This window comes from Populus trichocarpa, chromosome 12 (genome assembly GCF_000002775.5).
Source record: "Populus trichocarpa isolate Nisqually-1 chromosome 12, P.trichocarpa_v4.1, whole genome shotgun sequence".
In the NCBI taxonomy this organism is placed as follows: Eukaryota; Viridiplantae; Streptophyta; class Magnoliopsida; order Malpighiales; family Salicaceae; genus Populus; species Populus trichocarpa.
In genome coordinates, this window is record NC_037296.2 from 14,163,705 (window position 1) to 14,187,442 (window position 23,738).

A 23,738-nucleotide genomic window follows, 5' to 3' on the forward strand; every position below is an offset into this window, starting at 1 on the left:
ATAAAAAATATTTTAAAAAAACAAACACAATTATAATTTCAAACAGTTAAAATAAAATGAAATAAAAAGAATCAAACAGTTGGGGCTGTGATAGCATTTGACTTGGTCAACACACGCATATATAAGAAGAGCTGCCATTGCTAATACTCGTAGAACACAGACTTGCAAGCCTGGCGTACAATCTTCGAGGATTGGAGTCCATAAAGCAGTAGTCGTCGCAGGTGGTGAATCGTTCAATCCTTGCAATTAAAGATTATTAAAGAAGAAGATGATTCGATGGATAAAAAAGAAGCTACGAAATATAAAGGTAACTATCAACCTTCTTCTTTGCATTTTTTATCGCTAGCTTGCAAGATGTATTGTCTGGATTTAACACTAATCTCCGAGCCCTAAAAGATTTTTCCGGGTGCCATGAGTGCCCTGCTGCTGGTAATAACTAATCTTCTATGGAACTTCTGTTTACCCGTTTATAATTCGAAAAATAAGGCAAAAGGAAGAAGAAGAATTCTTGCCCCTGTGAAGAAAATAAAATTCCTCAATTACCCAGTGTCTGATGGCAAGAAGGAAAAAGATGATGCCAGAGATAAAGAAATAAAACGCCTTAACTTGAAACTACCTAAGATGAATGTAATATTTATTTTTATTATTTTAAAATATAAATTTTAAAAAATAAAAAAACATTATTTTATTATATTTTCAAATAATAAATTTTAAAACAACTGTAATCACACTTCTGACTTTAAAAAAACAGGGTATGTAGTTATAACATTTGGTCAAAATTTGCCACTTTGGTTGGGGCTACGGTCTAGGGTATTTGATAGTAGTTTTTTTTTTTTTTTAATTCTTTGAAAGGAATAAGCATTCAAAATAGGAAATAAACATATTTAAATACTATATTAATTCTTTAGAATTACCAAATAGTATTACTTGGCTCGAAGTTTCTGCTGTCACATCTGTTTGGAAAATAAAGCACATCTTTTTGGACGGATGACTTCACGTTGGTGACTTTGATGCATATGTACCCTTGATCTCTTGCGTATTAAAGTTTAATTAATTGCCCTGACAATTGTTAATCAGGAGAGGCAGGGGTGATATTATTTCCTGCAGTTTAAATAAATATACATGGGTGTGTGAATTGTTTAAAAAAAAATAAGAACTAGTACTATTCAATATGCTTTTCCTTTTATATGCTATAGTTTCTCAATAACAAGACAGTTGCGTTTCTCTATATTTAGATGTCTATTTTTTGTGGGTTGAGTTTCATATATTTATATAAATATTTATTTTATAATTATTATTTATTACATACATTTTTCCATTATGTCACTAGATTTGCTGTTACTGTCCGTCTAGCTAGGTTGTGGCACGGCAAAACAGGTCTGATGGTTCTTATGAAGAGCGCAGTAAAGTTTCAATAGAAAGGAATCCAATTGAGGATTTGTTGGTTGGAGGCGAGAGCGAAATGAGTAGCCTTGTGGACGAGAGCGAAATGAGTAGCCTTGTGGACGGTGAAACTTCAAAAAATGACGGAATTCGGAGTTATCAGAAGGTCATGAAAGCTTTAAGAGATGAGGAAATTCAGAGGCATCTGAAGGCCATGAAAACTTCAGAAAAAGATGAGGAAATCAAACTTCTAAAACACCAGCTCTATGAGAAAGATGAGGAAATTCGGAGGCATCAGAAGGCCATGAAAACTATATGTTCTGATTTAAAATTTGCACTCGAAGCTGCTGAAGAACTGAGACAGCAGGAAAACCCATGGCTAAACGAGAATATCACTGGTTTTATGTTTTACAATTTAGAAAATGCACATGCAACTGCGCAATTTGGCGAACGCAATCAGCCCTATTCATGGCGGGGAAACTGGGACCTTGTTGGAGCAGTAATGTCCTAAACATAATTGTGAAACTGAAAATTCTTCGGATACGAATTACCAAGTTATTTTCATGGTTCATCCAATAAATTAATGGATAATTATTTTTTCTTTTTCATATATAAGACCTTGTAGCTCATAATCAATTATTAGACAGTCACACATTAGTTTTAAAAATGAGAGCAACTTTGGCCTTTTTCTAGTAACGAGGTGTTTTTTAAGCTCTTATATATATTTTAAATAAAGGATTTGAAGTTTGAACCATGAATTATTATTTTTTTGAATTAACGTGGGTGTTTTGATCAGTTTGTGCGTACCTCAACTAATTCTATAATTCCTGAAGTTAACGATCATTAAGTCTCCAGTGATCTGAAGTTTGTGAGATTCAAACTGATAATTTTTTAAAAACAAATTTATAATTTGAAAACTTAAGCTATACCCTTATCATAATTCAGGATTTGAACCCATGATTTCTTATAAGTACAGGGAGCTCACTTCCATTAAATTAGAGAGTTATTGATTATTATTATTATTGGATCGTTGGCATCTCATTTTTATCATGATTATTTAAATAGTGAAATAGATATATTTGTTAAGTCGAAATATTAATTTTCATACATTATTTATGAAAGTCTTTCAGGTTAACGTTAATATAATTCCCAGGTTATTTTGGCAGTTCATCCAATTTTATAATTGGTTAATTAGCATCTCATCTTATTTCTCATAATCATTAAATTAACTTATGAAATAGATATTTTACAAGTCAAAATATTAATTTTGATATATATATATATATATTACTGCATAAATCTCTCTCTTTCTGTTTAAGTTTTTTTTTTAATTTCCTAAATCTTATTTAATAACCATATATTCTTACAATGTCAAATTCCACTCAAAAAGATTTAATGAGTATTTAACAAACAATTTTATTAATTGTCATATATTCTTTATAACATATCCATAAAAAAGATGAGGAAAAACAAATTTGTGTGTTAGCAATTTGTATTTAATCTTTCTTAAGCTCCTTTTTTAGGATAACAATTTGTAATTTCGATGTTACCCAGCATAGTAAATAGTTAAATAATTACGGGCTTAGCGATAGTAGTTAATGGGATGATGGGTGTTGTATTGTAGGTTAATTTTCTGTGAATTAAATTTTATTTATCCTTGTCAATTCTTTTAGCACGTTCCAAAAATTCAAACCTCTAACCTAATTTTTTTTTTTCCTTTTATTTCCGCCATGACATCCATTGAAGTACCATGTTTCTCCCTCTCAGGACAGGTCAACATTTTCAGATGCAAATGAAATTTCTTGAGAAGTTAAAGGACAACATTGATTGAATCTAACAGTAACTTACATTAGCCCCTCAACTCTTACTTCTAAACCATATTGGACCCCCTTCTTTTATTTTAATATCAGCCCCTATTTCAGTTTTATCAATATTCCATTTGTCTGTCAATGTCCATCACAGATAGTGTCGAATTCAAACTTAGTAGTATTTTGATTAAATGAAAATGATTTAAATAATAAACAATAAAAAATGAATCAATAAAAAAAGAATAAGAAAAAAAATAGAAGGGTCTCCTTCTCTTACAGACTAATAATTTTGTCTCTTGCATGTTTTGTTCTTCGACCATGTCTCACAAAGTTATCTAGAAACTCAATTTTCCATCGGCAAGTCAGCCCCATTTTGTCTCAACTCCATCCATCCCCTCCCCGAGAGTTTCTTTAAGGATGGCTGCCACGAAGGAGGTAACGTCCCATGCTCTGGGAATTTTATAAATGTCGATGCATGAGTTCCCCTCCAGATTTATTACCTGATTAGCCTTATATGTTACTCCAAACATATTTCTTTGAAGCCCACGAGAATATCGTCTCCGATTTGCTGAAACTAGATATATGTTTTTGTGATTCTTGATTGTCACGTACCCTGGCTTGATCGATCAAGCACACCTCTGATCCCGTTGTTAGCTGAGTGTTTCTTCTTCTTTTTTTTGTGATGAATTCTATTGTTTATAAGAATCTGGGCCTTACATGCATTTAGCTGTTGCGATTTTCCCCGCAATGGATTGTTCAATTTGAATCAAAATTAAATTTTAAAAATATTACTGTTTTTTGCTTCATTATTAGCTGTGTCTTATAGTATTTGATCACCTCATGAATTGTTTTAAACTACGTACTATGTATACTCTTTGCGCTTGTTACAAACAAGTCTCTCTCCTTTTTCTTTAGCATATAGAAACGAAATGATTAATTTTTCAAAGTGGTTTTAAATTACGCTACTAAGTTTTAAGTCATGGATCTTTGTTTTGTGTAGAATTTTTGAGGATTGAAGTCCATAAGGTTGTCATCGAACGTAGTGGTTGGTTCGATCTTTGCGGTTAAAGATTATTAAAGAGGATGATTCGATGGATAAAAAGGAAGCGAGGAAATATAAAGGTAACTATGAACTTTATTCTTAGCTTATTTGATCAATAGCTTGCAATTTTTTTTTTAATTTTTTTATAATAATCAAAAGTATACATAATAAATATGATAGTTAATTATAGTGCCAGTAACTGTTTGCTAAACTAGAATTAAAAATTACTGAAAAATAAATGTACAAACCAAAAAGAAGAATAGAGAGAAAAGGAAGACAATTCAGGACTTATTAGATCAGCTTAGCAAACTTTCTAATCCTCTTAGCAAATCTAATCCTATGTAAGTTAAGTTTCTTTCGACTGACTTCAATCATAAAGCTAAACAATGAAGAATTAACTCAAGAACTGAATTCTAATCGGGCAATTCATCTCGAAAAATCAAAAGATTTCTAGCCAACAAAATCAATAGTTTGCAAGTGATGTTACCTGAAATAACAATAATCTTTCTTCCTTTATTTTTAACAACCCAAAACCTATGGGCCTGCACAAAAAAGGGCCCTCTATCCTTGCACCCAGACTTCGGGCTGAGGTCTTTTACTCAATGGATCCAAGAACTCCTTGTTGTCTGGCCTTAGAAAGGATTACGCATCGGATTCCTTTCCAAGAAGTTTTTTTAATCCATCTAGCATGGTCTTTCAAATGATTCATTTCAGTCCAATTCCTTAAAAGTTGGCTCGGGATCCTCATGCCCAAGCCGCCCTATAGACCATTTTGCCGGTTCGTTTATTTACGCGGCTGCGGTTGCGTTTTAATTAAAACGCAGTCTGTAGCCGTTTAGTAACAAAAAATACACAGTTTACTGTGTATGGACCCCACATGTTTTTTTAACGCAGAAAAGAAAAAGCAGCATTTTGCTGCTCTGTGTTTACTGTGTATGCTAATTGCACTGCACTGAACAGTGCAATTAGCATGAACAGTATATGCTAATTACACTGCTTCTGTGAACAGTGCAGAAAGTTGCACTGTTCACTCAAAAAAACAGTGAAATTCACTGCATTGTTTACAGGGAATTGCACTGTTCACGTGAACAGTTTTGTTTTGTTTTTCTTTTTTAGGGTGTAAATTTTTTTAATATTTTTAAAAAAATTAGTTTAGATTAAATTACATTCACTCGCACTATGATATTAACAATATTTTAAAAAAAAAATTAGTGTAAAGTGAATTAAATTTACTCGCACTGTAATATCAATTTTATATCCGATAATATTTTATCTAATTTTATTACACGTATGAAAACTGTAGTTCTTATCGGATGAATTTTATACATATTAAAATTATAAATTGTTTAATAGAATAATAAAAAATATTTTATATATAGTATTATTTGTTTTATGATGTAATAGGAGTAATTAATTTTACAAATATTTAAATTTAAAACCATCAATATTAATATATATTTTTAAATTATTTTATAACCTCAATTTCAAAAGCATTCTTAACTAAACACATTAAACTAATTTTTTTCAACCTCAATTTTAACCACAGTTTTAACCAAACACTTATTTTTTCAAACCAATCTCAATTAAAAATATTTTTTATAAAACAACTTTTTTCAAACCACAACCACTACCACAATACCAAACACACACAAAAACTCTAACCCTATGTGCGGTCGTCACTTAGCGTTAGATGCTGGAGGACCTCCCTAATGTAGCGGATAGCATTCTGTTTTAAAAATGATTTTAAAAATTTTTATTTTTTTAATTTTAAATTAATATATTTTTAATATTTTTAGATTATTTTGATATACGGATATGAAAAATAATTTTTTTAAAATAAAATAATTATTTTAATATATTTTAAAATAAAAAATATTTTAAAAAATAACTATAATTACATTTTTAAACGCATTTTATACTTGACGACACGGAGACATGCTTAAAATTAAGGCTTAGCCCACCTAGTCATACCTTCTCACATGTGATAGTTGATTTTTTTGGCAAAAACAAATTACTGCAAGGCAAATAAAATTTGCCTTTAGTATAGCGGAATTGAATTTTATGGTTATAAGAAAATTATTATAGTTGATACATATTCTCCACTTTGTTACTAAATAGGTTGTCTCAAATAATTATACACGGATATCCTCTTTTCAGGTTCTTGAACTGGAACAACGAAGTATTTCTTATGAAGGTCACGACGAAGTTTCTGCGGAAAGAAATTTTCTTAAGGATCAACAATCTGTAGGTGAAAAAGAAGTAAATGGCTTTGAGAACCAGATACGATCAAAGGACGAGGAAATACGACGTCTTGAGCACGAGCTAGCTTTGAAGGACGAGGAAATGCGACATCTTAAGAGCCAACTAGATCTTAAAGAGAAGGAATTTGCGAGGCTGAGGATTGCTATTCAGTCTGCTTGTACCGATCTGGGCAACGCAGTTACCACTGTTGAGGATGCTTTTAAATCTACAAACACAGTCCTCCGAAGAAAGGTATTGAAAATTTATTTACAGAAAAAGATCTCTTAGGAGCTGAGCTATCGGGTCAAAGGTGAGCAAAATAATCAGAGATTTCTTGTCAAGGAAGACTGAATATTTTATGTTTTAAATATTTTCATATAAAATTAATAGGATACTAAGGATATATAATGTGAAAGAATTATTTCTGATATTTTTGTTTATATTGTATTCTTCGAAAAAGACATTAATGTGCCAAGTAAAAGAAAATGAATCCTCTTTAATGCATGTTATTGTAAAGATTAAGCTAGAAAATTGCAGCAGCTTTTTAATTTCATCGCCGTGTCTATTATGTACGTACCTGCAACAGGTTGCTTTCATTCATCCTAGTAGAGAGGCGATCGAGCTCAATTGTTGATTCCTGTGCTAGGCAAGGTCGAGATAGAGTTAGACAGTTGATATCTTGGCTTGTTCAATCCTTTCTACTTTCGGAGTTTTTCATTCAATTTACGTTAGTAAATCTTATCGATCGTTTCATCAAAAAAAAATAATAATCTCAAATCCAATGTTTTAGATATACTGACAAATTCAAACCGAAGTGAAAAACAAAAAAAGAAGAGAAGCAAAGATAAAATTTTAAGAAAATGGTGTCAATAACCAAATCTCAAATACTCAATTATTGAAGAGTTGATTGTGTTTATACTCAGATACTCAATAAAAATCTCAAATCCAATATTTTAAATATATTGACAAATTCAAACTAAAGTAATTAAAAAACAAAAAAAAAGAAGCAAAGATAAAATTTTTAAAAAATAATGTCAATAACCAAATCTCAAATACTCAATTATTGAAGAGTTTGTTGTGTTTACTTAATAAAAATCTCAAATTCAATGTTTTAAATATATTGATAAATTAAATTTCATTAAAGAATTTATTGTGCTTTTTTAAGTGACAAATAAGGTTATAGAAAATTCTTCGGATGATCCACCCACCCAAAAAAATAAAAGAAGTGTCGAAAGAATCTTTAAATATTTTTTTTCTTTAGACTACCTAATATTGTACCCTGTATGTGTGATATTCAGTACGTCATATGATTTGTTCTTGGTATTATATTATCAGACTTGTCTTATTTTATTAAAAAAAAAAGTAAATTTAGAATTAAATTTTTTTAAGAAGAATGTTCTTTTCACTTCACTATATGTTTTAGTGATTAATGTGGTCTTATTTATTGTATTCTTTATTTATAATTAAATACTCAATTATTTAATTTCAAAATTTAAATAACATTAGAAAAAAGGACTATACAATAGAAAGAGTGGAGAATGTATGTTTTTTGGGTGTGGAAAATCATATACTACAGATCCTAAAGTAATACTGATATTTATATTTTCTTATTTTTAAAGAAACATAAAAAGATTTGAAATTATAGTTTTTATATAATTCGGAAGCACATCAAATAAGGTGGTGTTGGCCTCTGGATCCAGGAGAGGACAGCAGCTGTTGTTGCCCCTCCAAGGTTAAAATACATATGTCTGACCTCCAAGATCTATAATTATATACAATTTGGTTCAATACTTTAAAAGTTCTCAGCTTGATCCTATTAATCGAACTTAATGTCTTCATTACATAATGTCTACTCACACGGTTTCTTGACAAAGTCTGTGGTCAGGTGGTTTAGCATAGCAAAGATTTTACATATTTATATATACTACAAGGCACAACCAGAGAACTTCCATTGAAGCTTCCAAGATAGAATCAGCATTTCCACCTCTGGAGTTTTATGTATAGGTGGTAGAGTTTTATATAATTACATCAACAAATGCATTAATCTCAGGAATCCTTTTCTCAGAAAAGAATTAAGGTTTTCGTTCGTTTACTTCATATATATTTCGTTGTAGTGCACCTGACCGTCTGCGATCTGCTGAAACTAGCTAGTTACATTCAAGTGGTTCTTAGACGTCCGATCGATACCCTTGCTTGAAACACACAACCTCTTGGCAATAGATGATTTCGTTTTATTTTTTTTTCTTTCTTGAGATTTTGCTGTTGTCTTTAATTTTGCAGAACTTTTGAAGATCGAGATCCATAAGGTTGTCATCTTAGGGACAGCCCAGCCCTTTGATTTTGATAGAAGATCCAATGAAGATAATCCAATTGATTAAAGTTAAGTTTCGGAATAAGTTGCGGGATAACAAGGTAATCAAGAATGTATCAAGTTTCCTTGATGTTTCCTAGAGTTGTTTTCCATCTCAGGGTTCCACATATGATGATAGAGTTAGCCATACTACACCACAAATAACGATGCGGATATCGATCCTTCTTGCAGTTTGTTGAAATTGAACAACGAAGAATGCCTGATTTTGTTTATGAAGGGCTCGATCAAGTTTTAGCGGAAAGGAATTCCCTCAAGGACCAGTTATCTGAAGCTAATAGGAAAATAGCTGACCTTGAGAACAAGGCCAGAGCTTTCGAAGTTCAAGGAATACAACAATTCCTTAATTACCAAGTGTCTCATGGTAAGAAGGAAAAAGATGGTGGCAAAGATGAAGAAATAGAGCGCCTCGAGGGCGAGCTAGGAATAAAAATCTCCCTTACGGATCAACAATCCGTCGGTGAAAAGGTAATAAAGCGGTTTGAGTACCACATGCAATCAAAAGACGAGAAAATACGACTGCTTAAGTATGAGCTAGCCACGAAAGATGAAGAAATGCAACGTCTTAAGAGCCAACAAGATCGAAGAGAGGTGGAATATGGCAGGCTGAGGAATACCATGCAGACTGCTTATACCGATATGGTGAACGCAGCTACCACTCTTGACAATGCTTTTAAATTTAGAGCGAGAAATCCTCCGGAGAAAGGTATTGCTAATTACATGTATAAAGAAAAAGACCTCATTGGAGCTATATCATCGGCTGAAGGTTTTATGTAGGAGCAAAATAATCAGAAATTACTTTTCTAGGTGGACTGATTATTATTTTATGGTTTAATTTTCTTTATATAAAATAAAATAATGGGATTCTAAGAATAATTAATGTTTTTATATAGTTTTAATGCATTATTTTTATTTGTGTTGGATTCTTGAAAAAGATATTAATATGCTAAGTAAAAAAAAATGAATCATTAATGTAAAGTTCATTGAGCTGTATTTTGCTGGTTTGAATCATTTATTTATAGTTTGCACCTTATGAATCCAAATCAAAACCGAAGCACATCAAACTAATACCAAAATTGGTGGAAACAAACTAAATTGAATAATATATTAGTTTTAGATACTTTTATATATTTTTTTAGATATTGTTATGCTTTTACAAGTTTTAGATATTGTTAGTTACACACTATGAATCTCAACAAATGAATCAATAAGAAATTATAAGTTTTGTATGAACTAAAATGAATAATGAATCAAACAATACAAAATTGGATCTTCTTTTTAATTTTGAAATCTTATTTCTTGTTAGACCATATATTAGACAAGTTACGAGTTTTTTTTATAGAAAGATCGTACATAATATTGTAAACTTGTTTAAAAAACTATGGTATTTTATTATACATAAACATATGACAGATCAGATTTTAGAATATAATTTATTACTTTTGTTCGTAAAAATATTCTTATAATTTATAAAGTTTTATATTATAGTAGATAAATTTTTTAGTTGTTAGGATGGGGTTTAAGAAAGAATATATAATTTTCTTCATCCCTACACTACTGATTAAAAAAAGAATTCATGATGAATACAAATACCTGCTCCTAATAAAGATAAGGATTGAAAATTTGAGAGCATTTCTGTCAATTCCTTTTTTTTTTATTTCCATCCCAGAAGTTGCTTTGCAAGTCGGAAGGAGTCAAGAGCACTTTGGCCTTTCCCATTTTTTTAATTGCCGCTGGAGAGGTTAATTGGCAACTTGGAGGTGGTAGAGGGGAAGCATGAGGTCCATGCGAAGAGATGACCAACCTTTTCCAGTTAAGTGTTTTACTAGTCAACTATAGTGGTTGCCCCTCCTAACTTCAATATTATACAAATCTAAGCGAATTATGGATCCAAAATCTTTATTGAAATAATCAATAATTAAATCTTTATTGAAAGAAATCAATAATTTTTTAAATGTTTATATATGGAAATAAAATATTGGTTTAAATTTATATTATTTTTATTCATTACATTTTATTTTATTTAGCAAGAAAAAATAAAAATATGTGCATGCATGAAAAATAAAATTTATTTTATTGGTTTATTCATTGACGCCAGAGTCAGGAATAAAAATATTGATTTAATTATTATTTTTTGTTTTGTTTTTTATTTAACTAAATAAAAAATAAAAAATATGCGAATGCACAATAAAATAAATTTATTTTATTTGTTTATTCACTAACGTTAGAGTCATGAATAAAACAATATTGATTTAAATTTATTTTATAGCTGCGTAATAGTTACCAACGCTAGAGTTGAAATTATTTGTAGTCGAATATTCACCAGCGTCAGAGTCAGGAATATCGCAAGTAAACCATCAAAGCATAAATTAATAAACGTTTAGCAATTTAAGACAAAATTAGCAATGCAGTCTGCCTCAGGCAGAACGTTTAAGGGGTGATAATATCTTCCTTTTCATGTAACCAGTCTCGTACCATAGAATTTCTGTTCACCAGTTAGGGTTCCTAGTGACTATAATATCATGTGGCGACTCCTTAAAAAGATCATTCCTCATCAAAAAAATAGGATGCCAGAAATCTATTATTTTCATGATTTTATTTTTTAAGGCCGCCGTGATATCAAGTGTGATAGTCCTCGTCGCAGCGCAGGTAGTGAATCGTTCAATCTTTGCAATTAAAGATTATTGAAGAAGAAGAAGAAGATGATGATTCGATGGATAAAAAAAGAAGCTACGAAATATAAAGGTAACTATCAACCTTCTTCTTAGCATTTTTGATCGCTAGCTTGCAAGATGTATTGTCTGGATATAGCACTAATCTCTGAGCCCTATAAGATTTTTCCGGGTGGCATGAGTGCCCTGCTGGTAATAACTAATCTTCTATTGAACTTCAGTTTACTCGTGTATAATTCCAAAAATAAGGCAAAAAGAAGAAGAAGAATTCTTACCCCTGTGAAGAAAATAAAATTCCTCAATTACCTAGTGTCTGATGGCAAGAAGGAAAAAGATGATGCCAAGATAAAGAAATAAAGCGCCTTTACTTGGAGCTACCTAAGATGAATGTAATATTTATTTTTATGTTTTAAAAGTATTTTTTAAAAATAATTTTTTTTTAAATTAATATTTTTTAATATTTTATATAAAAAATAAATTTTAAAAAATAAAAAAATATTATTTTATTATTTTTTTAAATAAAAACTACTTTAAAAATAACTATAATCACACTTCTAATCACCCTAAAAAAACAGACAGGGTATGTAGACGTAACATTTGTTCAAAATTTGCCACTTTGGTTGGGGCTACGGTCTAGGGAATTCGATAATAGTTTTTTTTTTTAATTATTTGAAAGGAATAAGCATTCAAAATAGGAAATAAACATATTTAAATACTATATTAATTCCTTAGAATTACCAAATAGTATTACTTTGGTCGAAGTTTCTGCTGTCACATCTGTTTGGAAAATAAAGCACATCTTTTTGGACGGGATGACTTCACGTTGTTGACTGACTTTGATGCATATATAGTCTTGATCTCTTGCGTATTAAAGTTCAATTAATTGCCCTGACATTGTTAATCAGGAGAGGCAGGGGTGATATTATTTCCTGCAGTTTAAATAAATATACATGTGTGTGAATTTTATTTTATTTTTGAAATAAGAACTGGTACTATTCAATATACTTTTCCTTCTATATCTTACTAGTTATATCACCTGTGTGATGTAGCAGGTTAAATTTCTTTTATATAAAAAAATAAAATTTAAAAATATTAGGTTTTTCTACACAGTTATATTTAAGAGTCTTAAGTTTGACTGCAATGCCTAACCCAAAAATAATATTTATAATATTAATAATAACATTAAACTTGTATGACCTAAGTTTAAGTGAGTTTGATTGAAACACCAGACCTAATAGCCTTGGATGTGAGTCTGACTGCAAAGTCGTGTCATAAAAGTGTGATAATTAAATAGATTAATAAAAAAAACAAAGAAAAAAACTAACAGGAAGAAAAAAAACTAATGAAGAAAAGGAAAAAAAATTGAATTAACGGGGTTAACCCTTCAAACCAGGTTAACCCGTCAAACCTGAGATTTACGTTATGAAAGTTTGATAACTAAATGGAAAAAAATTGACGGGTTAAATGGATTAAACCATCAAATCAGGTTAACTCGTCAAGCCTGGGATATGTCATGAAAGTCTAATAATTAAATAGAAAGAAATTTAACATTAACAAACTAAACTAAATGAAAAAAATTAATTAAAAAGCAAAAAAGCAAAAAAAATTCTAATTTAACCTGTCAAACCAGGTTAACTCGACAAATTCAAGATCGATGTCATGCAAATCTTATAACTAAATAAAAAAATTTTAATATTAACAAAATAAATTAAAAGAAAATTATTAAAACAAAAAAAACAAAAAAAGCGAAAAAAACCCATACAGGCATTAAAAAAACAGAAAAAAAACGAAAAAAAATACAGCTCAAAGTATTTTATTATTTTATTATTATAATTATAATTATAATATATAAGTAAAGGTGTGGGAAACTAATGCTTTCCCAACGTGTTTTTCTATTTATTTATTTTTAGTTTAATGTGGGTGTCCGGCTCAGCTTTCTCGCACCTTGACTAATCCCACGGGCCCTGAAGTTAACGACCATGTAAACCTTCAGTAGCCATCATATGAGCAATCACAGGGCTCGAACCTGAGATCATAGAAAAAACAAACTTCTTAGTCTCAAGCTTTTACTACTGGATCACTACCTAGATGATTTTTCTCACCATGTTTTAGAGTTATTGATAATAGTTTCTCAATAACAAGACAGTTGCGTTTCTCTAGATTCAGATGTCTATTATTTGTGCATTGAGTTTCATATATCTATATAAATATTTATTTTATGATTATTATTTATTATTTAACAAAAAATAAAAATAGTATTATAATAGATATTTTGAACATATTTTCCACTTTGTTACTAAACAGGTTGTCACAGATTAGTATACGGATATCGTCATTTCATGAATCCCGTATCATATGAAAAAAAAAAAAAAGACTTATAAGAGTCGATAATAACACAGAATAAATACAACAAGTCCATTCAGAAAAATTTTAAATCATTCTATAATTTAGTTTATTTTATATTCATTAAGTATCTAAATTATAACTTTTTAAAAGTTGATACATTATGAATAACATGTAATACCAACCAAATTACAGGGTACAAGAAGTGATTTTCCTTCTTTTTTATTAAGCTATGTGGTTTTGTTTTTTCTTTTTTAAATCCTAAAGGGAAGTGAAGATAAATGGAACAAGAAACAACGAGGAAAGTCGAGAAAAGAAAAACGAAGTCTTTCACACGAACAGTGTGGGAAGAGAATCGTAAAAGTCAATATCAGTCAATGCAAAAAAAGACGAACATCATAAAGGAAGCAGCAGTGTAGATCGATTTCTTTGTGAAAATGGACTGAAACTTCTCTCCTGACCCCACCTTGTTAATTTGGAGGTAGCGAAAACGCGTTCTGTTTGTATCGAGGGCGTGTTAGATAACACGGTGCATTGCAATCCGCGTTACTTTAAAATTTAATTTTTTATATCTTTTTTAATATATTAATATTAAAATAATTTTTTAAAAATAAAAAATACTATTTTAATATATTTTTAAATAAAAAACATTTTAAACCATAAACCATAACGATATTATATTTTTAAATACATTGAAATCTGTAATTACTTCTTTTGCAAGTAATATCTCCAGGATTCTCTCTTCTTCGAAAGGAAGAGAACTTTCTAATCCCAAAGGGAAGTCAAGATATATATTTTTAATGCATTATTTTTATTTGTGTTGGATTCTTGAAAAAGATATTAATGTGCTAAGTAAAAGAAAATGAATCATTAATGTAAAGTTTATTAAGCTATATTTTGTTGGTTTGAATTATTTATTTATAATTTACATCTTATGAATCCAAATCAAAACCGAAATAAATCAAACTAATACTAAAATTGGTGGAAACAAACTAAATTGAATAATACATTAGTTTTAGATATTTTTTTTATATAGATATTATTATGCTTTTAAAAGTTTTAGATATTGTATGTTATACACTATGAATCTTAACATGTAAATCAATAAAAAATTATAAATTTTGTATAAACTAAAATGAATAATAAATCAAACAATACAAAGTCAGACTTCTTTTTAATTTTAAAGTCTTGTTTCTTATTAGATTATATCTTAGACAAGTTATGAGATTTTCTATAGAGAAATCATATATAATATTGTAAACTTATTTAAAAAACTATGGTATTTAATTAGGTATAAACACATGATGGATCAGATTTTAGAGTATAGTTTGTCACTCTTATCCATAAAAATATAATAAGAATTTACAAAGTTTTGTCCTATAATATATAATTTTATTATTTGTTAGGAAGGGCGTAAGAAAGACTATATATGTTTTCTTCACCCAGAACTAAATACTCGTCGGGCTCAAAGTAAACACAAGGCTATGCATAAAGATAAGGATTGAAAATTTGAGTGCATTTCTGTCATTTCCTGTTTTTTGATTGCCATCTCAGAAGTTGCTTTGCAACTAGGGCTATGTTTGTTTCCCGGAATTCACTTTTCGGGAAACCACTTTCCAAATTTTCTTGTGTTTATTTGCCATTAGAAAAGTTGGTCAACGGAAAACACTTTTCGGTTGACTTTGATAGCATTTGACTTGGTCATCACGCGCATGTATAAGAAGAGCATTGCTAATTTTTGTGAAGCACAAACTTGCAAGTTTCGTTTACAATAATCTTTGAGGACTGAAGTCCATAAGGGTAGGTTCAATCTTTGCAGTTAAAGGTTATTGAAGAAGAAGATGATTCGATGGATAAAAAAGAAGCTACGAAAAACAAAGGTAACTATCAACTTTCTTCTTAGCATTTTAATTTGATCGCTAGCTTGCAAGTTATACTGTACGCAAATAACACTAATATTTGAGTCCTAAATGATTTTTCCGAGTGTCATAATGCTCTGTTGGTAATAATTTCTTGTTTTTTTTCCCTATTAATTTAACATGTATGAGACCAGAATTAAAACTACAAAATTATACATAGGCCGGGGCAATAAAATATCCCTCACAAAATAAAGTAAAACTTCTATTTCACTTCTGTTTACCCGTATATAATTTGAAAAATAGGCAAAAAAAGATAAGTTCTTTACCCTTGCGAAGATAAGAAGAATCTTGCCGTTATGATTATAAGAAGAATATTATAGTCGATACAATTGACATATTTTCCACCTCTTGTTATAGGTAGTCACAAATAATTATACGGATAACTCCTTCCAGGTTGTTGAGCCAAGTATTTCTGGTAGTCATAGATTCAATAGTCAAAGTTCATCAGAAGGAAACTCCCTTGAGGATCAACAATCTGTTGGTGAAGAGGGAATAAATTGCTCCGAGTCCCAGATACCATCAAACGACGAGGAAATACGACGTCTTAAGAGGCAACTAGATGTAAGAGAGAAGGAATTTGCCAACCTGAGGATCGCCATTCAGTATGCATGTACCGTTTTGAGCAACGCAGTTACCACTGCTGATGATGCTCTTGAGTTTAAAGACGGAAGTCCCTGTCCTTCCGTTATGAACTGCGGAGGAAATTGCTTTAGAGAACAAGACCTCATTGGAGCTGAGCAATCGGTGCCAATTGTAGAATTGTTGGTATCACCATGAAATTTTGAAAAAATCTAAAAATAATAAAAAAATAATAAAAATCTAAAAAATATATATTTTAATATATTTATATCGTTTTTAGTATTTTTAGCGTTAGAATTTAAATTTTTAAAGATCTTAGAAATGCGTTTAATTTTTAACATGTTATTTTTAAAATCATCAATTTTTCCGATTCAAGACGATGTTAATAAAAAAAATTTAAAAATATAAAAAAAATTAAATTTAAAAAAAAAAATAAGGAACCGGTTTTGAAGCTCAATCAATATTTTATCTATAAATAATAGCTTTCAACATACATAAAATAATAATTTTAAAACATTATAAAAATAAAAAAAAATAACCCCAAACCTAAACCTATCTCTACCCCCAAGCCGCCACTCATCATCGAGAACCCTTACTCTCCCTTCTCCCGGCCAAAACCAGAGAAAACCAAAGGAGCGGCGCCCCCCCCTCTGGTCATTTTTATCTTCGTCTCCCCGGGCCATCTCACCTCCCTCTTCCTCTGGTCTTCTCTGCCAAAGCAAGCCAGAGCCGACTCCCCTTTCCTTGGCCAAACCCGGCCATCTTCCCCTTCATTTCCAGCTCACCCTCTCCCTTTGCCAAGCAAGACAGACCCAGTTTTCTCTCCTTCAACCGACCACAAGCAGCACCACAGAACAGCCTCATCTTCAACCTTCCACCCGATCTCCAGCAGCGGCAGTTTCTGCCCACAGGCGACAGACCCAGTTTTCTCTCCTTCAACCGACCACAAGCAGCACCACAGAACAGCCTCATCTCCCCCGACCAGAGAACGGGCAGAGCCGTTCCCCATCTCCTCAGACCCACGGCTCCCTCTTCAGCCAGCAGGTCTTTCCTTCCTCAGCCGCCGTGAACACCGGCCAGCGGCAGCCCTTCTTCCTCCAGCGGCTCCCACAGAAGCAGCCCCGTTTCCAACCGAGAACCGACGGCCGGATCTGCAACCAGCAGAGAACAACGAACCTAGAGAAAGAGAGAAACCAGAAGAGATCAGATCAAAAAAGGGGGGAAGAACCGAGACTTTGCTTGCGTTTTTTTCTTCTTTGCAGGTGACGTTACTCCTCACTGCCAGTTTAGAAGGGAAGAGGAGACAGAGTCGAGCCGGATCCACCAGTTGTTTGGGGTTGCCTGCGACGGCGCGTGGACCCACGCGCTGCCATTGTTCCTGCAGTTCCAGAAGTGTTCCTCAGCAATTCCTGGATTTTTTAGGGGTTATTTTGTAAATTTGAAATTGGGTAATGTAATTTTTGTTTAGTTGATTTTGAATTTGTATTTTGAAGTGTGGAGGTAAAAAAAATAAAAAAAAAAGAGGAAAAAAGTAAAAGAATATAGTAAAAGTGTATGTGTGATTGTATGTGTTTTAGGCTGTGTTTGATTGCAAAAAGTGAATTCCTGCTTTTTTCATGTTTGGCATGTTTGGCAGCAATATAAGAAAATGATCAAAGGAAACTGAATTCTTATCAAATTAAAAAAAGTAACTTTATAAAAGAAAAGTGTTTTCCTTTTGTTAAAGAAAGGAAAATACTTTTCTTCTGTTTATTTTCTCATACACAGCTTTCAGCTCTCAACTGGAACAAAAATAGAAGAGAAGTGTAGTGGCTGGAGATGGGGCTGCAAATCAATACATCCGGGGGAGGAAGAAGAAACAAAAATCAGGCCAGAGGGGGGAAAGGTTCCAGCGGCGGTTCTGGTTGGAGAAAAAGGAGCGGCCGAGAGGGAGAGAGGCAGAGGGGAAGTCCTTGTGGGGGGAGCTGTTTGGGTTCCTTCTGTGTTTTGGCCAAAGAGTGAGCAGAGACAGTGGGGGGAGTGTTGGCTTTTTGAGTGAGGGAGAGGAAGACTTGCCTGGCTGAAGGGAGAAGAAACTGAAAATCAGGACCCACTTCAGCCAGGGGTTTCTCTGGTTTTGGTCCCCAAGGCCAAAAGTGGGGGAAGGTGGTGGCTTGTCTTCCAGGGGAAGGAAGAGGGACAGGAGACCGTGGGTCTCTGCCCACTGCTGTGGGGAAGAAGAAAATGGTTGCCTTTCATTGGGAGGGGAATGAGAACAGTGAAATTGTTGGGAGATTTCTGTTAGTGAATCGGGAACAGTGAAATTGTTGAATGCTAATGGGGAGTTATACAAACCGGTTATAACGAAATTATAGGGAAAATGTGGAATGAATAACAGGGGGAATGGGAGGGGAATGGAACAGTGCAATTGGGGAATTATACAAACCGAACCGGTTATAACAGGAGAAATGAGGAATGAATATAACAGGAAAAATAGAGAATTATTGTCCGCTTCTTTCAGCATAATTTTTTGTAGAAAACTAATTTGGCTTTCTTCATATGAAAAAAAAAACTTATTTTAAGCTTTTAAAATTGAAAAAAATATATTAATAGGCTTTTTGTAGAAATATTTCATAAGCTTATGTATGAATATAGAATATAATAAAAAAAATCATTATTATACTTTTTAGATTTCATTTTTTTTTATTGTAAGTGATTAAATATTTTATATATATTAGATAAACTTGAAAAAAAATTAATTCATTATTAAATTATTTTCCAGTTCATTTTCCATAACATAACCAAACACTGGAAAGTATTTTCCAGTTTATTTTTTATAACACTACCAAACATTGGAATTCACTTTCCAGGAATTCACTTTCCTCGGAATTTACTTTCCCAAAGGAATTCATTTTCCTGCAAACAAACAGGGCCTTATGGATTTTTTTTATGATAAAATTATAAAGATTAAAGAAGAATTTAATATTTTGATTTGCTTATATATTTATATGTAGGTTGTATTTTTAATATTTGATGAAAAGATAATTATTAAAAAAAATTTAACATATTAAAGATATGAATTAGTTTATTTTAGATAGTGTGTGATAGGGGTGTTGATATTTTTTCTACTATAATTAATTTTTTATTCCTGAATCTCTGATAAAATTAGTAGCTTTTAATTAAATACTATACGGTAATTTCAACAAACCAATTAAATTAAAGCAAACAACAATGAAAAAATTATAGTCGATGCTGTGTGGGTTACTTGCGACAAACATATTCCACATTTACACATATTCAACGTTTACGAGATAATGATGTTTTAAATAGTAAAACAAATATCAAAGTTTGTCGCACGTCACCCCTCCACATTTACGAGATAATGATGTTTTAAATAGTAAAACAAATATCAATGTTAAAATAATCCTATAGATCTGTTTCGAGGGGTAGCTCTCTATTATTTAATAAAAATATACTTGATAAATGATGTGTGATATATAAGAAGTTTTTTTAGAAAATTAGTTTTTTTAAAAAAGTTGATATATTAAAAAAGCTAACTAGAAGGTAGCTAAAAACTAGATATATATAAAAAACAAAAATAAAAATTACAAAAATATAAAATAAAACCAACAGGTACATAACCGAATTTAAAAAACTAGTTATCACCACGCTACCATACTACACCACGTTGTTTTATTCCATCGAAGACATTCTTTATCAGTTTCATTTATATATTTTTTTTCAAAAGGTTTCCTCCGTTTCGTTAAATAATTATTCGAATTTAAAAAATTATAAGGTTTTAAAATCATAAATATTTTTTATATTAAATTGTTTATGTTTATAACTTTGAGTACAAGTTCTTTTCTATTCGAATATCATTATTTGTTATCTCAATTTCTTCTAGATCCTAGAACCATAGATTTAGTTTTTATTTTATTCTTCCGCCTTCTATTATACTAATTTATATGAATAAATCTTGGAAAATATTATTATTTATATAAAATTTCTTAAACATCAGTTAGTGACGTCGTTTTGGACCGATGACTTTCCGTTGTAGACTCTGTTGCATGTTTCCTCTTGATCACTGGGCATTAGAGTTTAAATAGATTAATTAATTGCACTAATAATTGTTTATCAGGAGAATCAGAGTAGCATTATTTCCAGCAATTTCAATATGTATCGACAGCTAAAATCAAGCATGTGACATTTCCCTATTGCTTATAAAAGTAGGTGTTGTTTTCCCTTCTTTTTTTCCTTGTCTGCTGAGCAATGTAGATAGATTTCTTAGTAAAATAAAAAGGTAGAATAAACGTAGTCAATGCAAAAAAAGACAAACATCATAAAGGAAGCAGGGTAGATAGATTTCTTTGTAAAAATGGATTGAAACTGACACCTAAAAACCTTCTCTCCTGACCCCACCTTGTTAATTTGGAGGCAGCAAAAACGCGTTCTGTTTGTAACGAGGGCGTGTTAGATAACACGGTGCAATCCGCGTTACTTTAAAATTTAATTTTTTATTTATAATTAATTTTTTTATATTGTTTTAATATACTAATATTAAAATAATTTTTTTAAAATAAAAAATATTATTTTAAAAATAAAAAATATTATTTTAATATATTTTTAAATAAAAAACACTTTAAAACATTATGTTATCATATTTTTAAAAATAAAACATTATTTTTAAATAAAATACACTGAAATCTGTAATTACTTCTTTTGCAAGTATATCTCTAGGATTCTCTCTTCTTCGAACGGAAGGGAACTTTCAAATCCCAAAGGGAAGTCAAGGTATATTGGACAAGTAACAACGAGGAGAGTCGAGAAAAGAAAAACGAAGTATTTCACACAAGATATATCAAGTTTTTTTTTTTTGGCTTGAAGGTAAAAAAAATAACAAAGTGAAATTATCAATCACAGAACACTAAGGATAAAATTTGAAAGAAAATGCAATATAAAGAGTAACCAAAACTAAATAAAGAGTAATAAAAAAATTTAACAAAAATGTAAATTAAAATCACATATTAAGAATAAATTACAATGAATATCCATACATCGGATTTTTTAATATTCATACTTTATATGTTACTCACTAGGTAAAAATTTAGATATTCATAAACTATCAATTAGATTTTAGGTATCTATATAAGTATTAATTAATTAATTATATATATATATATATAAATAAAGACCCAAATGTCCTTAACTTTAATTGACAATTATAAAAAAGCTAAAATGAAATGACAAAAACACTCATGGAACAAGTTAAAGAAAAACAAAATTGCAAGGGTAGTTAAGTAATTACAGTATTTAAAAAATTAAAAAACCAAAAACACCCCTTGCCCCCAAGTTATAATTTTTGCTTTTAAATGATAAATGATTAATTTTACGGTGCAATAAAAATAAGAAGAGATCAACCCTCACAGAGATTAGTAATACCAATCGAATCACGAGAAAAGATTATTTTACCCCTCGAAATTAAGCATGATTTCTTAAAATTATAAAGGTTAAAATCATCAATTCATTGAGTCTTGCTCCAAAATGAAAGGTTGACCAAGGTTTTTTTAATTTAATTTTAATTTTAATATATGATCAAAATTTACCACGTTGGTTGGGGATAGGGGTATGTGATTGTATTTTAAAAAAAATATTTATGAGGAATTAATAAGTGTTCAAATAGGAAATAAACCTTTTTAAATACTATATTAATCCCTTAAAATTACGTAGTAGTACTAGTTTGTTCGAAGCTTCCGTTATCAAACCTGTGTGGAAAATAAAGCATTGGACATCTTTTTTGAACGATTACTTTTCGTTGTTGATTCCAATGGATCTCCAGAATTTAATTAAAGCATTTAAATACATATTAATATTTAATATTTTGATGTATGATTATATTAATTTTTTTAAAGAAAGATTATTAGAATTGTGTATGTTGGTAAACAGTTGACTTTTGATGGCATTTGACTTGGTCATCACAAGCATGTATAAGAGGAGCATTGCTAATATTTGTGAAGCACAAACTTGTAGGTTTCGTTTAGAATCTTTGAGGATTGAAGTCCATAAGGTACGTAAGTTTAATCTTTGCAGTTAAAGATTATTGATGAAGAAGATGATTCGATGGATAATGAAGAAGACAGGAAAAATAAAGGTAACTATCAACTTTCTTCTTAGCATATTTGATCGCTAGCTTGCAAGATGTACTGTACGCATATAACACTAATATTTGAGTCCTGAATGATTTTTCCCAGTGACATAATGCTCTGTTGGTAATAATCTCTTTTTTTTTTTTCTTATTAATTTAACATGTATGAGACCAGAATTAATGCTACAAAATTATACATAGGTGCATTAAAATATCCCTCTCGAAATTATACATATTTCCACTTTGTTACTAAATAGGTGGTCACAAATAATTATACGGATAGCTCCTTCCAGGTTGTTGAAGATCACAATGAAGTTTCAGCAGAAAGAAACTCCCTCAAGGATCAAAAACCTGTAGGTGAAAGAGAAGTAAATGGCTTTGAGTACCAGATACGATCAAAGGACGAGGACATACGACGTCTTGAGCACGAGCACGAGCTAGCTATGAAGGAAATACGTCTTCTTGAGCACGAGCTAGCTATGAAGGACACGCGACGTCTTGAGCACGAGCTAGCTATGAAGGACGAGGAAATGCGACGTCTTAAGAGCCAACTAGATCTAAGAGAGAAGGAATTTGCCAGCCTGAGGACTGCCATCTGGTCAGCTTGTACCGATTTGAGCAACGCAGTTAACACTGCTGATGATGCTCTTAAGTTTAAAAACAAAAGCCCTTCCAAGAAAGGAATTGAACATTTCTATACAGAAGAAGACCTCTATGGAGCTGCGCAATCGGGGAAGAGGGAACCCTAGTTAAATAAATATCAATGTTAAAATAATCCTATTGATCTATTTTGAGGGGTAGCTTTCTATTATTTAATAAAAATATACTTGATAAATGTGTGATATATAAGAAGTTAATTTAGAAAACTAGTTAACACCACTCTACCATACTACACCACGTTGTTTTATTCCATCGAAGACATACTGGTAAATAATTTAGAGTTTGAAGAGAATTTTAGTTTTCTTTATCAGTTTCATTTTTATTTTTATTTTTTTCTCAAAAGGTTTCCTCCGTTTCGTTAAATAATTATTTAAATTTAAAACATCACAAGGTTTTAAAATCATAAATATTTTTATATTAAATTGTTTATGTTTATAACTTCGAGTACAAGTTCTTTTCTATTCAAATATCATTTTTTATCTCAATTTCTTATAGATCCTGCCTGGAACCATAGATTTAGTTTTTATTTTATTCTTCCGCCTTGAAAGTATTATTATTTATAGTTGATGATGGATAAGAATAAATGTTATTACCGAGAAAGC

The 23,738-nt window shown here is 30.8% G+C and overlaps 3 protein-coding genes across 17 annotated transcripts; all 3 read left to right on the forward strand.

The window, feature by feature from the left end:
- Window positions 1–112: 112 nt before the first annotated feature.
- Window positions 113–23,720, forward strand: LOC18109991 (uncharacterized). 14 transcript variants are annotated; one of them, XM_052446127.1, is made up of 4 exons: window positions 113–224; window positions 11,496–11,534; window positions 15,689–15,737; window positions 22,770–23,720. In XM_052446127.1, the coding sequence occupies exons 3-4, from the start codon at window positions 15,699–15,701 to the stop codon at window positions 23,223–23,225; spliced, it is 495 nt and encodes a 164-aa protein (XP_052302087.1). In that variant the 5' UTR covers window positions 113–224; window positions 11,496–11,534; window positions 15,689–15,698; the 3' UTR covers window positions 23,226–23,720. The 14 variants fall into 14 exon arrangements, with proteins under 14 accessions (XP_052302087.1, XP_052302081.1, XP_052302086.1 ...); XM_052446121.1 differs by having other exon boundaries at window positions 114–224; window positions 22,734–23,720; XM_052446126.1 differs by having other exon boundaries at window positions 132–221; window positions 11,492–11,537.
- On the forward strand, window positions 3,912–7,230 carry LOC7482201 (uncharacterized). Of its 2 annotated transcripts, XM_052446132.1 has the most exons (3): window positions 3,912–4,313; window positions 6,428–6,726; window positions 7,061–7,178. In XM_052446132.1, exons 1-3 carry the CDS (start codon window positions 4,283–4,285, stop codon window positions 7,106–7,108), a joined length of 378 nt encoding a protein of 125 aa, XP_052302092.1. In that variant the 5' UTR covers window positions 3,912–4,282; the 3' UTR covers window positions 7,109–7,178. The 2 variants fall into 2 exon arrangements, 1 of the variants encoding a protein (XP_052302092.1); XR_008057006.1 differs by lacking the exon at window positions 3,912–4,313 and having other exon boundaries at window positions 6,263–6,784; window positions 7,061–7,230.
- Window positions 8,022–9,669, forward strand: LOC127904120 (uncharacterized). Its single transcript, XM_052446116.1, has 2 exons — window positions 8,022–8,886; window positions 9,017–9,669. Exons 1-2 carry the CDS (start codon window positions 8,830–8,832, stop codon window positions 9,617–9,619), a joined length of 660 nt encoding a protein of 219 aa, XP_052302076.1. The 5' UTR covers window positions 8,022–8,829; the 3' UTR covers window positions 9,620–9,669.
- Window positions 23,721–23,738: the final 18 nt, after the last annotated feature.

What these genes read in the sequence shown, in the direction of transcription:
- LOC7482201 (XM_052446132.1), top strand. Translation starts at nt 4,283, where the DNA reads ATGGATAAAAAGGAAGCGAGGAAATATAAAG. An exon ending in GGAAGCGAGGAAATATAAAG is followed by an intron (nt 4,314 to 6,427) that starts GTAACTATGAAC and finishes TTTCTTATGAAG; the next exon opens with GTCACGACGAAGTTTCTGCG. An exon ending in ACACAGTCCTCCGAAGAAAG is followed by an intron (nt 6,727 to 7,060) that starts GTATTGAAAATT and finishes TACCTGCAACAG; the next exon opens with GTTGCTTTCATTCATCCTAG.
- LOC127904120 (XM_052446116.1), top strand. Translation starts at nt 8,830, where the DNA reads ATGAAGATAATCCAATTGATTAAAGTTAAGTTTCGGAATAAGTTGCGG. An exon ending in ATAAGTTGCGGGATAACAAG is followed by an intron (nt 8,887 to 9,016) that starts GTAATCAAGAAT and finishes TCCTTCTTGCAG; the next exon opens with TTTGTTGAAATTGAACAACG.
- LOC18109991 (XM_052446118.1), top strand. Translation starts at nt 269, where the DNA reads ATGATTCGATGGATAAAAAAGAAGCTACGAAATATAAAG. An exon ending in AGAAGCTACGAAATATAAAG is followed by an intron (nt 308 to 1,357) that starts GTAACTATCAAC and finishes CCGTCTAGCTAG; the next exon opens with GTTGTGGCACGGCAAAACAG.